Source organism: Choloepus didactylus, chromosome 11, assembly GCF_015220235.1.
Source record: "Choloepus didactylus isolate mChoDid1 chromosome 11, mChoDid1.pri, whole genome shotgun sequence".
NCBI classification, from domain to species: domain Eukaryota; kingdom Metazoa; phylum Chordata; class Mammalia; order Pilosa; family Megalonychidae; genus Choloepus; species Choloepus didactylus.
This window is the reverse complement of record NC_051317.1, coordinates 1,576,436-1,589,570: the sequence shown is the minus strand read 5'-3', so window position 1 is coordinate 1,589,570 and position 13,135 is coordinate 1,576,436. Positions and strand designations below refer to the sequence as shown.

General features: G+C 42.8%; 1 protein-coding gene across 3 annotated transcripts in view; it reads left to right on the top strand.

Moving 5' to 3' along the window:
• KCNIP1 (potassium voltage-gated channel interacting protein 1) overlaps positions 1 to 8,195 on the top strand; it is a 424,587-nt gene extending 416,392 nt beyond the window's left edge. For all 3 annotated transcript variants that reach the window (XM_037799139.1, XM_037799140.1, XM_037799141.1), the window contains exons 6-8: positions 3,240 to 3,344; positions 4,244 to 4,306; positions 7,323 to 8,195. In XM_037799139.1, the coding sequence (XP_037655067.1) occupies positions 3,240 to 3,344; positions 4,244 to 4,306; positions 7,323 to 7,370 (216 nt within the window). In that variant the 3' untranslated portion in view covers positions 7,371 to 8,195. The remainder of the gene's footprint in view (positions 1 to 3,239; positions 3,345 to 4,243; positions 4,307 to 7,322) is intronic.
• The last annotated feature ends 4,940 nt before the right edge of the window (positions 8,196 to 13,135 follow it).

Below are 13,135 nucleotides of genomic sequence, written 5' to 3'. Positions count from 1 at the left end.
GGCAGGCGAGGAACTCAGGACGCAGGGTGTCCCCCTGGGTTGATGTGGTCTCTGTAGACACCACACCAAACATCCTTAAGAAGAGGCTTTCTTATGCACCGTCCCCCCCACCCCACCCCCATACAGAATAGGGGCCAGGGTAAGCCAAGGACCACGGTGCCTTGCCAATGTGATCAGGAAAACACCACTGATTGACCCAACCATTCCTGGGCTTCTTCAGGTACGGAGAACATACAATGAAGGAACCAGCATGTGTCCTCATAAAGCTCACAGTCTCATGGAAACAGATTTATAAGTTAATAATAACAACAATTTAATTGTTTAAATAGATATTTACTGAGCATCTACTCCATGTCAGAAATCATGGAAAGACTGGAAAGAAAATGTGACAGCAGTTGTAACATCTATCAGCCCCCATCAACCAAGACATAGTAATGATTCTCTTTGTAAAAAGGGGTCTTTTGCCTACAAAGACTAGAAAGTCATCAACATAAAGTAGCTAAAGTTAAGAGAGTTTCCTTGTAAAGATATAGGAAGTCTAATGGAACACATTTAATCCCTGTTGAAACTAGGAAGTTGTTAGCCTGCCTATCCCCCCCCCGCCCCCCCGCACTCTTCAGCCCACCCCCACCCCTTCTTTCTCCTCTCTTTCGTCTCCACTCCCTATTTCAGCATTGGTCAAGGTTTTTTAAGATGATCAAGCCCTATATGCAGTAATGGCAGGTTCAAGTCTCCAGCAACTTTGGCCAGGGGATGGGAATGGGGGAGAAGAGGAAGTTTTAGTTTATGGGGTAACCATTCTCTATCAGTGTCTCTCCCTGACTTCTCTTGATTTCTGTCAGTCTGTCTGCCTTCCTCAGTGGCTCTCCTATCTTCGTGTGTGCAGGTGTGTGTGTTTCTCCCCATACCCTCTTCCCTTTCTCTCCGCCTCCTCTCCTTTCTCTTCCTTCTTCCAAGCATTGCTCTTATCTCCTCTACTCTCTGCATTTGCTCCATTCCACACTCTAATGCCAGGTTCCTCTGCAGAGGTTTTTAAATTTCTTCTCTCCCTTAACCTCAGCTAAGCTGCAGCTGGCTTTCCCCTGGCACGAATTCTGGCCCCAACTCCACTTGACTCTACATCTTCAGAGTTCTATCCCTTCTGACTAGTTACTAAGCCTCTTCATTCAAACTTCTCAGGAGAGAAAAACTGGGCAGGTCACCTTTTGTCAGATGTCCACCTCTGTCCCAATCAACTATAGCCACATGAACAGGTCACTGGTACAAACCCATACGCTCAGACCCAGTCACTAAAAGGAATTGTGGAGTGGGGAGAGGGTCTTCCAAAAAGGGGTGTGTGGGCTGATCAGGATGCAAACGTGTCTATCCCATCCACCTACTGTGTCCATATAACAGCACACAGTCCAAAGTGCAATTCTTCTTGTGATCATAATATGAGATTAAAAAGTAACTAAGAAATGAAGCTAAGAAGATGGATTGGGAAGGTGCAATTCTTCTTGTGATCATAATATGAGATTAAAAAGTAACTAAGAAATGAAGCTAAGAAGATGGATTGGGAAGGTGGGACTAAGAAACTGGTTCCAGGAATGTGAAGTTGATCTAGGATTCATGGTGAGCCATTTTGATGACAGAGAGAAGGAAGTCACATAATTTGTGTAATTTTGTAAAAGCAAAAAAGGCTACGCCAGGCCCAAGTATCTCCCTCGTTGCCCCAAACTTGATATTTTACTCTCAAAGATTACCCCTCTGTTTTGATTTTAGTTAAAATTTAGTATTATGGTCAAGAATATATAAAGAACTCTTACAACTCAGCAACAAAAAGACAACCCAATTAAAAAATGGGCAAAGGATTTAGACATTTTACTAAAAAGGATATACAAATGGCCAATAAACATATGAAAAGATGCTCAACATCATTAGCCAATAGGGAAATGCAAACAAAACCACAGTGAGAAACCACTTTAAGCCCACCAGGATGGACATTATTTAAAAAAAAAAAAACAGAAAATAACAATGAATGGAGATCTGGGAAAGTGAAAAAATTGTGTATTGTTGGTGGAAATATAGAACATTGCAGCCCCTGAGGAAAGCAGTACGACAGTTCCTCAAAAAGTTAAATATAGAATTACCATATGACCTGACAATTGCACTTACACACAAAGAAATTGAACACAGGGACTCAAACACATACTTGCATATCAATATTCATAACAGCATTATTCACAAGCCAAAAGGCAGAAACAATTCACATGTCCATCGTACATGAATGGATAAACAAAATGTGGTACATAAACACAATGGAATATTATTTGACCATAAGAAGGAATGAAGTCCTGAGACATGCTGTACCACCGATGAATTTTGAAAAAATTATGCTGACTAAGTTAAGCAATGCACATATGGACAAATACTGCATGACTTTACTTCCATGAAACGTCTAGAAATAGTAAATTCATAGAGACAGAAAGCAGATCAACGGTTACATGTATACGAGTTGGGGGACAGGAGGAGGGGCTTGGTGGGTATTAAGTGTTGGTGAATTTTAGAAATTTTTAAATAAAATTTTAAAATTTAATAGTATGAAGCATTTTTTATTAACACCCATTTACGTTCTGGGATGATATAGCATTTAGTCACTATCAGCCATAAACATTGAGAATAATGGTTCCTAATGTTCCTTGATAAAAACAGAGATTCCTAGTGTCTAGTCCTCAGAGGTTCTGACTCAGTAGTGTTGGGGGGCACTTGCAGACTGACATTTTTAACAAGAGCTCCAGTCTGTGAAACCACTGACCTAGAAGACCCTAAGGATAATTTTGGCTGTTCATTATTTTTCATCACTTAAAACCACAACAGAACCTGTGGGGATTTTAGATATCTAAGCCACAGAATGAACTTTGCTTTAATTCAGAATAATATTTCATTTGCCTCAAGCCCATGAAATGGGGATCCCACACAAAACCCCTCACTGGGGATCTGGGGAAAATGCCCAAGGAAAGCTAACCTACCCAAGAGCTTCTGCAGGCAAAGAGAATTTTCCACTGCCCTCTGTCTAGGAATAGGCTCTCAGAGAGAACAGAATATAGCCCCTCAGCTTGCTTTCAAACTCCCTTAATCAGCTGAAGAAGGTCCTTTTAATCACTTTCTTTGGCAAAAAGGACAAGGAGTCCCATACTTTGTGACCCAAGAAAAGCCTGACCACATGGTTCTCACAGTTTGTTTCTGTGTCTCCTCTCCAGGAGATGATGGACATTGTCAAAGCCATCTATGACATGATGGGGAAATACACATATCCTGTGCTCAAAGAGGACACACCAAGGCAGCATGTGGACGTCTTCTTCCAGGTAAATGTATATACCTTGTGCATGAGCTTTAAGCCTATCTTAGATCAATCAACCCATAAGCATCTGAACAAGTAGTTTGTATCCAACACCATACTGAGTGCTTCAGGAAACAAAAGAATTAGAAGATATATTGTCCTCAAGGAATAGATGATCCAGTTACACAGACAAGTATAACCACAAAAGAAAACAGGGAAGTATGTAATTAAGTGTAAGTGATATAGTATACACTCCAAGTTCCATAGAAATTCTTAGGGGATCAGAGTGAACAGAGAAGGCTTCATTAAGCACATTTGTGTAGGTGTTAAGCATTTATGTCTGGGGAATAAGGGAAAATAAGGTTGGAAACTAGAATGGGACAGGATTGGGAGATCTTTAAAGTTGAAGAACTTCACTTAGCTCTGGGAAAGGATGGATGGCTACAGTTAGCCCTTGAGTAGGACACTGGTGTATCATAGTGGTGTAAAATTTAATCTGGAGAGAATAAATAACAGAGCTCATTCTAGTCCAATCCTTTCACTTTACAAATGGTAAAACAGAGGCCCAGAGAGCCTCTAAAGACTCACACTAGGTCATCCAGAAAGTGACAGAAACAGAACTAGAACTTCTTTTGTCTTGTGTTCTTTCTGCCAGTTGGACAGGCTAGAGGAAAGACTGGGGAACAGAAGACATGTTAGGATGTCAGCAGAATAATCAAGCTATGAGGTGATGAGTGTCTGAAGCGAGTCTTTTAATTTTAGGGAAGCTCATAGAGGTCAAAGCTTTAACCATAACCTGAAAGGGGTTGTCTGGTCAATGAAACACCACCCTATTTCTCACAGGAAAGTTGACTCACAATAAAAAAAATGTTTTGGAATGCATATTATCAGGTTCTCTAAAGTGCTTCCTGTTGTGTCTTTCAGAAAATGGACAAAAATAAAGATGGCATCGTGACTTTAGATGAATTTCTTGAATCTTGTCAGGAGGTAAGGAGAGATCTCAGGGCATGATACCTCTAAATCTCGGAAAGGAAATCTGGGGCTTGGGACCTTTCTAGGAAATGAGGAACCTGCACAGACCTGCTATTCCTTGGATCAGAACCAATACCAACACCACCACCACCACCTGAAAAAACTCAGCCAACCATCTCCACTCCTCGAACTGACCCATGATTGGACTCAGTTAAGTCCATTGAGGGATATGAAAGTCCAGGAGTATGGAGGGGTGTCCTCTATGAAACGATAGACTCTCCAAGTGAGCAACAGTCATTTTTCAACTTGCCTCTGACTGGCTGGCCCACTCCCCAGTATACATGCGAGTAGCCTGAAAAGAAATTCAAAGTCGTGATTCTCAAACCATAGATTCTGTAAGAATTGCCCAGGATGATTCCGAAAATGTACATCTCCAAGCCTCAATCCTGGAAACTCTAATACTATAAATCTGGGGTAGGCCATAGAAATCTTCACCTTAAACTAAATGCCCTGGACCAATACTTCTCAAGCTTTAAAGAGCAACCCCGTCTCCTTGAAGAGCTTGTTAAAATGCAGATTCTAACTCAGAGGGTCTGGGGTGAGGCCTGAGCTGCTGCACTTCAAACACACTCCCAGGTGATGCTGAAGCTACTGGTCCTTGGGCCACACTTTCATTAGTCTGGCCCCAGATCTCTGCCAGAGACTAACTGTAAATGATTTCTTTCATCTACTTAGGAAAATGCATTTATACTTCCACCCTATTTCAGAAAGGCAAACAGTTACTCTGAGTTTTACCCAATAAGAACTGCAGATGCAAGAAAGCAGGGGAAAAGTAATTAACACATAATGAGCACCTACCAAGTTTCAGACCCGTTTCACAAACTTCATATCCCTGTGAGGAAGACATGCTATACCCAGGGTGATATTCCAGATATTTAACAGCTAGAATGGCCTGAGCATTGACCAGTTATAACCAACCTTCACCAATATCCTGGAGCAGTGACCCGGAGAATGCCTACTAAGCTTGGTATTAACCCATTAGTTGATGGATCTTTGGGTGGCCCAGGGATCCTGGGCCAATTACCAGGTAGCCAGAGGGGCCTGGGGTGAGGGGGTGTGCAGGGGAGGTTCAGCTCAGCAGCTGTTTACCAACAGGGTTGCAAGTATGTCAGCATTTTAATCATTATGAACTGGCTGAACAGCAGTGATCATATCCATTTTTAAGAAGAAAAAACTGAGGCATTACAAGGTTAAGAGATGTGCTTTCAAGGTCACAGAGTGATACAGCTCAGATCTGAACTGACATTCTGATTTTAAATACCACACTCTATTGAAGACTGCTTTTTTTTACTTTGCTTATCAGGTGAGAGCATTTTTGTAAATCAGTTTAGTTTTTCACATTAGCAACTGCTTCTACAGCTATTCATTAATTCACTCTTTTTTTTTTCACAGCCTACCCTACAGGTAGATATTCTGATCCACCCCATTTTGCACATGGAGAAACTGAGGCACAGAGAAATGAAATAACTTGTCACACAGCTAGTGACAGAGCCAAGTTTGAATCCAGGCATCCTGATTAGGCAATAATAACTTTATTCTAGAATTTTTAAAACATTTCAAGTACCGAGAATCACCTTTTGTCTCTGTTGATTTTCTCTGTTTTAAATCTGCTTTCTGTTTCACTAATTTGTGCTCTAATTATTTCCTTCCTTCTGTGCTTTGTGGGTTTTCTTAAAAATTCAATTTACTGAGGCTTTTTTTTCTCAGTTTCTTGATTTTGTTGATTGATTTTCAACTACTCTAATACATGCATGTAAATGTATAAATTTCCCTCTGAGTTTAGTTTTAGGTGCATCCCACAAAATGTGATATGTCACAGACTCATTATCTTTTAATTCAAAATATTTTCTTCTCTGATCCATGGAATATTTAGAAATATGTTGCTTAATTTCTAAACATTTGAGGATTTTCTTCATTTAATACTTATATCTCAGAGAATACAATAGAAAAGTGTAAAACAGAGAACCTACAATAAAGACATACAATAACAAAATCAAAAAAAGCCCAAAATTGCCTCTTTGAAAAGATTAATAAAATTGATAAACATTTAGCAAGACTAATCAAGAAAAAAACAGAGAGGAAAAACTCAAGTTACCAATATAAGGAAAAGAAAGGAGAACATCACTATAGACTTTACAGACAAAAAAAAAGATGAGTTAATTATCCAATAAATTTGACAACTTATACAAAATCTACAAATTCCTTACAAAACACAACTTATCAAAACTCACACAAAAAGAAACGGAAAATCTGAATAGTCTTATAAAATCTGTTAAAGAAATTGAATCTGTAATTTAAAACTTTCCCACAGAGAAAACAGCAGGCTCACCACTGGCTTCACTGATAAATATTCCAAACATTTAAGGAAGAAATGATACTATGCCTACAAACTCAGAAAATAGAGAAAGAGGGAACACTTCTCAATTTGATTTATAAGGCTAGCATAAGTTTAATATGGAAACTTGGCAAGGCCATTAGAAGATAAAAAAAATCAGGATAATATATTCTTTCCAAACATAGATACAAAAACATCAAATCCAGCAACATATAAAAATATAAAATGAACAACTGGGGTTTACTCCAGGAACACTAGGTTGGTTTAAAATTCAAGAATTAATCAATACAATCCATCACATTAATGAATAAAAAAGAAAATGCAGATGATCATCTCAGTAGATGCGGGAAAATCATTTGATAAAATGCAATTGTCCAGAAATAAAATAGTGAGTCCAGAAGCAACACTCACTATTTTACTGGATAATTTGTTTCTTCTGAATTCTTCTTGAAGACCAGAAAAGGTGCTTCCTAATTCGACTGCTCACTTTCTAGGCCCCCATAACTGCTTGTTTCTTACAGCCTTGCAGATTTCTTTCTGCAGAGGAAGTCCTTGCTGGAGATTTGTTCAGCAGAGCTGCAAAGCTTATCAGGGAGAGTCTTAACCATCTTCTTTTCCCCCCACCTCCCTTCCCAGGATGACAACATCATGCGGTCCCTCCAGCTGTTCCAAAATGTCATGTAATGGGGGACACTCAGCCATCTGGCTCTCAGAGACATTGTCCTAAACCACCACCAAGACACCCTGATCTGCCTCGTTTTGATTTTACACACCGACTCTTGGGACAGAAATGCATTTTAAACACTTTGGAAGCATTCTTTGCTGAAGACTTTCTATGGAACCCAGCATCAACTGGCTCAATCTCTGATTGCCAACCCCTCCTCCTCCCTCTACTTAAGAGAGACATGATGACATTGGAGTTTGTTTTGGAAGCATGTTCATCTCTTCATGCTGCTGCCCTAAGGAAGGTCCCTCTGCTTGAGCTTACATAGTAGTGCACAATTTTCTGCTTGCGTGCCCCTGCCCACTGCCGGCAAGTCCAGCAGACCTTGCTGAATCTGGAAGTAGGATGGCCTGAGCCAAATGCACACCATCCTCTGATGGCCTCCCAAACCAATGTGCCTGTTTCTCTTCCTTTAGTGGGAAGAGTGTTATACGGAACAATGAGAACCTATCATGGCCAGATCAGGAGGGTCAGCACCTAACACACGAAAGACAAGACTGATTTATTAAGCACGACATTGTCTGATGACCCAAACTGCCTGTGTTCGTTGATTCCAGAGGCAAGGACCAATAACTAACTCTCTCTCTCTCTCTCTCTCTCTCTCTCTCTCTCTCTCTCTCTCTCTCTCTCTCGCATCTGTGCTGATAGCACAGGTCCCTTAACACGCCCAGGAAGGAAGCCATTGCCGAGTGGTTTCTTGCCTACATCCCACACCCTGCTAGAGCCCAGCACTGCATGTCCCTCCCAGAAAGCTCAGAATGCCTGCAAATTGCTGTAATTTTATACCGTGTTCTAATCAATAAACAGAACTATTTCTTACACTCTTAACCTTTATTTCTTCCATGACTCCACTGGGCAGAAGTAAGTCATGAAAAGAGAGGATTAGTCCATTTATTTAGCACCTAGTTATTCAGAGATAGTACCAGGCACTGACATCACCCTCCCCAGTCCCCAACTCATCTGTGCTAGTCTCGGCTGCTAAAACAAACACCATAGGATCAGTTGGCTTAACAACAAGAATTTATTGGCTCATGGTTTCACAGGCTAGAAGGCATGCTTCCTCCCAGGGTGGGTATCTTCTGCCTGGCCAGCAATCTTTGGGGTTCCTTGGCCTTCCCCTCATATGGCAATACACATGGCGGTGTCTTCTCCTTTCTATTCTAGGTTCTGTTGACTTCAGGCCTCTGGTTGCTCCCCATGGCTGACTTTCACTCTGTTTATAAAGGATTCCAGTAATCTGGATTAAAGCCCAACCTGATTCAGTTGAGTGTCATCTTAACTGAAGTCACATCTTGAACAGATCTTATTACAATGTGCCCACGACAATGCAGACCAAGACCAAGAACGTGTCCAAACAGGGGCACACAATTCAGTGAAGCAGAATCTGAGGGTGGGGCCCAGGCATCAGAATTCTATAAAAGCTGCCCAGGTGATTTGAATGTGCACCCATGGCCGAGATGCTGGGGAGCTGACCATCCCCAGTCCTGGGACCTGAGCCCAGCCAATCAGCCCCTCCCATCCCCTTAGCCACAAACATTGTTCCAAGGATAGGCTTGAGACCTAAGCCAGTCCCAACAACATGAAACTCAAGACTTTTGCTAGGAATAATGGGACAAAGATTTTCTTTCCTACTGGACCTAAATGAGAAAGCCATGTAGGCCTAGTACATATTGGCAGCTTTTCAGGGATTCTGAGAAGTCATCTGCCAACCAAAGGGCAGATAATCCATGCATCAGAGACGGCAAGACAAGAGGTGGGGCAGGGGAAGCCACACAGAAATCAAACTCTTGGATGGTATCGATGAGCTGCTGGATCAAGCTGCACCTGAAGTTAGTCTACCTCTGACCTTTTCAGATGCCTGTGTCAGATACCTATATAAGGTCTAGGCCAGCATTTTTTTTTTTTTTTTTTACCCTGGCTGCATATCAAAATCACCATGGAAGGGGATTTTTTTTAAGTGCAAATGCCTGGGCCCCATTCCAAATGAATTGAAACATAAACTCTAGAGGTGGGGCCCTGAGCATCTCTATGCTGTAAAATCTCTCCGGAAGTTTGCAATTTACACAGGAACTCAGAACATCTCATTTAGAACAAAGACAAGGCTGGCCAGACCACAGACAAAAAATCAAATACAGTTCTAAGCACCCAGTGCTGAGAGGAATAATCAGTAGCTGGAGATACTCAGAGAGAAATCAGGGTGGAAGGAAGATTAAAGCTGGTCTTAAGATGAATAATCAGCAGAAAGGGAAATGGTTATCCTGTTCAAGGTGGGGGGAAAGGATAACATGTCGCAGCCTTTGAGAGGCTATTGGTCACCACTCATCACAGTTTTTATAAAGGAACAAGAGAAAAAAATAAAAGCCATGGTAACCACCGAAGCACTAAAGCAAGAATACAAAGACAGGGCTATGCTTGTGTGAATCCACACATCTCTCAGCAAGTGGAGTAGTAGGGAAGCAGGTGCTCACCAGGAACACTGCTCTCCAACTTGTGCTCCTGGAGGGATTCTGCTCATCCCCCTTCGCCAGTCACCATGCCTGCCAAGGGAAATTCAACTGTCTGGCACACGCTGTACTGTCTTCCCCAGATCCCCTCGGCACTCGCCATTACCATGCAGGAGGACTCCACTGCTTCTGACCGCAAATGGCTGTGAACTTTGGGTCTGTGACTCTGTCTCTGCAGAGACTGGCCACGAGAACCCTACTCTGGCTGAGTGCAGGGCAGGCTGAAAGAATCGGGTAGTTGCCACCCAGGGGTAGCCCATAACCAAGGACTGCCAAGATGAGTGGGTGAAGACCCCAGACCCCTCCCTTCCCTGTAGGAAGAACCCTGAGGTCTATTCTGTACTGTCCCCCAGACTTCACCAGTAAGATAGTGTGCCAGTTGGGATGTATTATGTCCCCCAAAACGCCATGTTCTTTGATGTAATCTTATGGGGGCAGATGTATTTAGTCTTGATTAAGTTGTAACCTTTGTATTGGGTTGTTTCCATGGAGATGTGACCCACTCAACTGTAGGTGATAACACTGATTGGATTATTTCCATGGAGGTGTGTCCCTGCCCATTCAGCATGGGCCTTAATTAAATCACTGGAGCCCTGTAAGAGCTCAGACAGAGGGAGCTCACTGCTACGGCCAAGAGAGACATTTTGAAGTTGGCCATTGAAAGTAGACTTTTGCTACTCCAGAGTTCACCTGGGAGAGACTAAGAAAATACCCCCAGATGCCTAGAGAGAAATGTCCTGGGAGAAAGCCAATTTGAAACACAACCTGGGAGCAAAGGAGGAAGACTCCAGCCATGTGCCTTCCCAGACAACAGAGGTGCTCCAGACGCCATTGGCCATTCTTCTGTGAAGGTACCCTATTGTTGACACCTTAGCTTGGACACTTTATGGCCTTAAGACCGTAACTGTGTTACCAAATAAACCCCACTTATAAAAGCCAATCCATTTCTGCTATTTTGCATAACTGCAGCATTAGCAAACCCAAACAGATAGAGCCCCCCTGTTGTCCCCAACAGTAGCCTGCTCAACACTGACCTCTGTCTCTGCTTGCTGGGGCTTATATGACAAACACCACACACTGGTTGGCTTAACCAAGGGGAATGTATTGTCTCACAGTTTTGGGAGCTAGAAGCCCACAGTCAAGGAGTCCCCAGGCCATGCTCTCTCCCAGAGTCTCCAGCATTCTGATGCAGGCTTGATCCCTGCCTCCATCCTGCAGCTGTATCTGTCTCCTTCTCTGGATTGCACTTCTGGCTTCTATTGACTCACTGCATCTGAATTTCCTCTGCTTATACGGACTCAGTCATAGTGGATGAAGGTGCACCCTGACAGAGTTTGGCCACACACTTAACACCTTGAAATGTCCTATTTACAAATGGATTCACACCCAGAGCACCAGGGGTTAGGCTTGAACATGTCTCTGTGTGAGGAGTGATTCAATCCCCAACAGCTCCTGACTGATGTCCTTCTCTTCCCTGTCCCGGTGCTTCCTGGGAGCCCCTCCCAAATAAACTACTTGACCCCACACTCTTGTCTGAGGATCTGCTTTGGGAGGTACCGAACCTAAAACAATGAATGAAACAGACACATGCCCACCTCTCATGCACCTCATATTCTAGTGGAAGGAAACAGACAACAAATAAAAGAATTTTTAGACAGCTAAAGTGGCTTGAAGAGAATAAATGTGTGACATAATAGAGAGTGGTGGGGGTGGCTGGGGGAGCTACTTGAGACAGTATGGTTCAGGAGTTCAAGGGGCTTTTCTGAGCCACAATGTGAATGGTGGAAAGCCAGCCATGCAGAGATCCTTGGGGAGGCAACAGGTGGGGAGAGGGGGTCACTAGGCATTTACAGAAAATCTAGAACAAGATGTGTGTTCCGGTTTGCTAAAGCTGCCAGAATGCAAAATGCAAGAAATGGATAGGCTTTTTAAATGGGGGTTTATTAGTTCACAAATTTACAATCATAAAGCCATGAAAATATCCCAATTAAGGCATCAACAGGATGATATCTTCCCTGAAGAAAGCTGATGGCATCTGGGGTTCCTCTGTCACATGGGAAGGCACATGGCTGGGGTCTGCTGGTCCTCTCCCGGGTTAGCTTCTGGTTTCTGTTGCTTTCTCCAAAATGTCTCTGGGCTTGTGTCTTAGTGTCTCTCTCTCAGCTCCTGTGTGTCCTTCCATGTTTTTCCCAGGATGTTTCTCTCTAAGCATCTGGGGGTCCTCTCTTAGCTTCTCCGGGGCATACTTTGGATCTTCTCTCTTAGCTTCTCTCCTGGTTCTGGCTTCAATGGCTGCCTCAAAAATGTCTCTGGGCATTTCCTCTCCAAGCATCTCTGAGCTCTCTTCAAAATGTCTCTGCCTTTTATTCTCTCATAGAGGACACCAGCAAACTAATTAAGACCCACCTTGAATGGGTGGGGTCACATCACCAATGAAATAATCTAATCAAAAGGTCCCACCCACAATTTGGCGGGTCACATCTCCATGGAAACAACCTGATCAAAAGGTCCCACCCACAATAAAATGCTGTTGCTTTCCAAAAAAAAAAAGCCGCCTTATTTTGGTAACATACATACAACTCAAAATTTCTCATTTTACCTACTTTTAAGTGTACAATTCAGTAAATATTAATTACATTCACAATATTGTGTTACTATCACCAATATCCATGTCCTAGTTTGCTAATGCTGCAGAATGCAAAACACCAGAGATGGATTGGCTTTTATAAAACGGGGATTTATTTTGCTACACAGTTACAGTCTTAAGGCCACAAAGCGTCCAAGGCAACACATCAGCAATCGGGTACCCTCACCGGAGGATGGCCAATGGCCTCCGGAAAACCTCTGTTAGCTAGGAAGGCAGCTGGCATCTGCTCCAAAGCTCCGGCCTCAAAACGGCTTTCTCCCAGGACGTTCCTCTCCAGCAAGCTTGCTTCTCTTCAAAACATCACTCCCAGCTGCACTCTCTTTTCTCCCCCCAAGTTAGCTCATTTATATAGCTCCACCGATCAAGGCCCACCCCGAATGGGCAGGGCCACGCCTCCATGGGAATATCTCATCAGAATCATCTCCCACAGCTGGGTGGGGCACATTCCAAGCAAATCCAACCATCACCAAAACTTCTGCCCCACACAAGACTACAAAGATAATGGCATCTGGGGGACACAATACACTCAAACTGGCACAATCCATTATCCCAATGTTTTCGTCACCTCAAATTC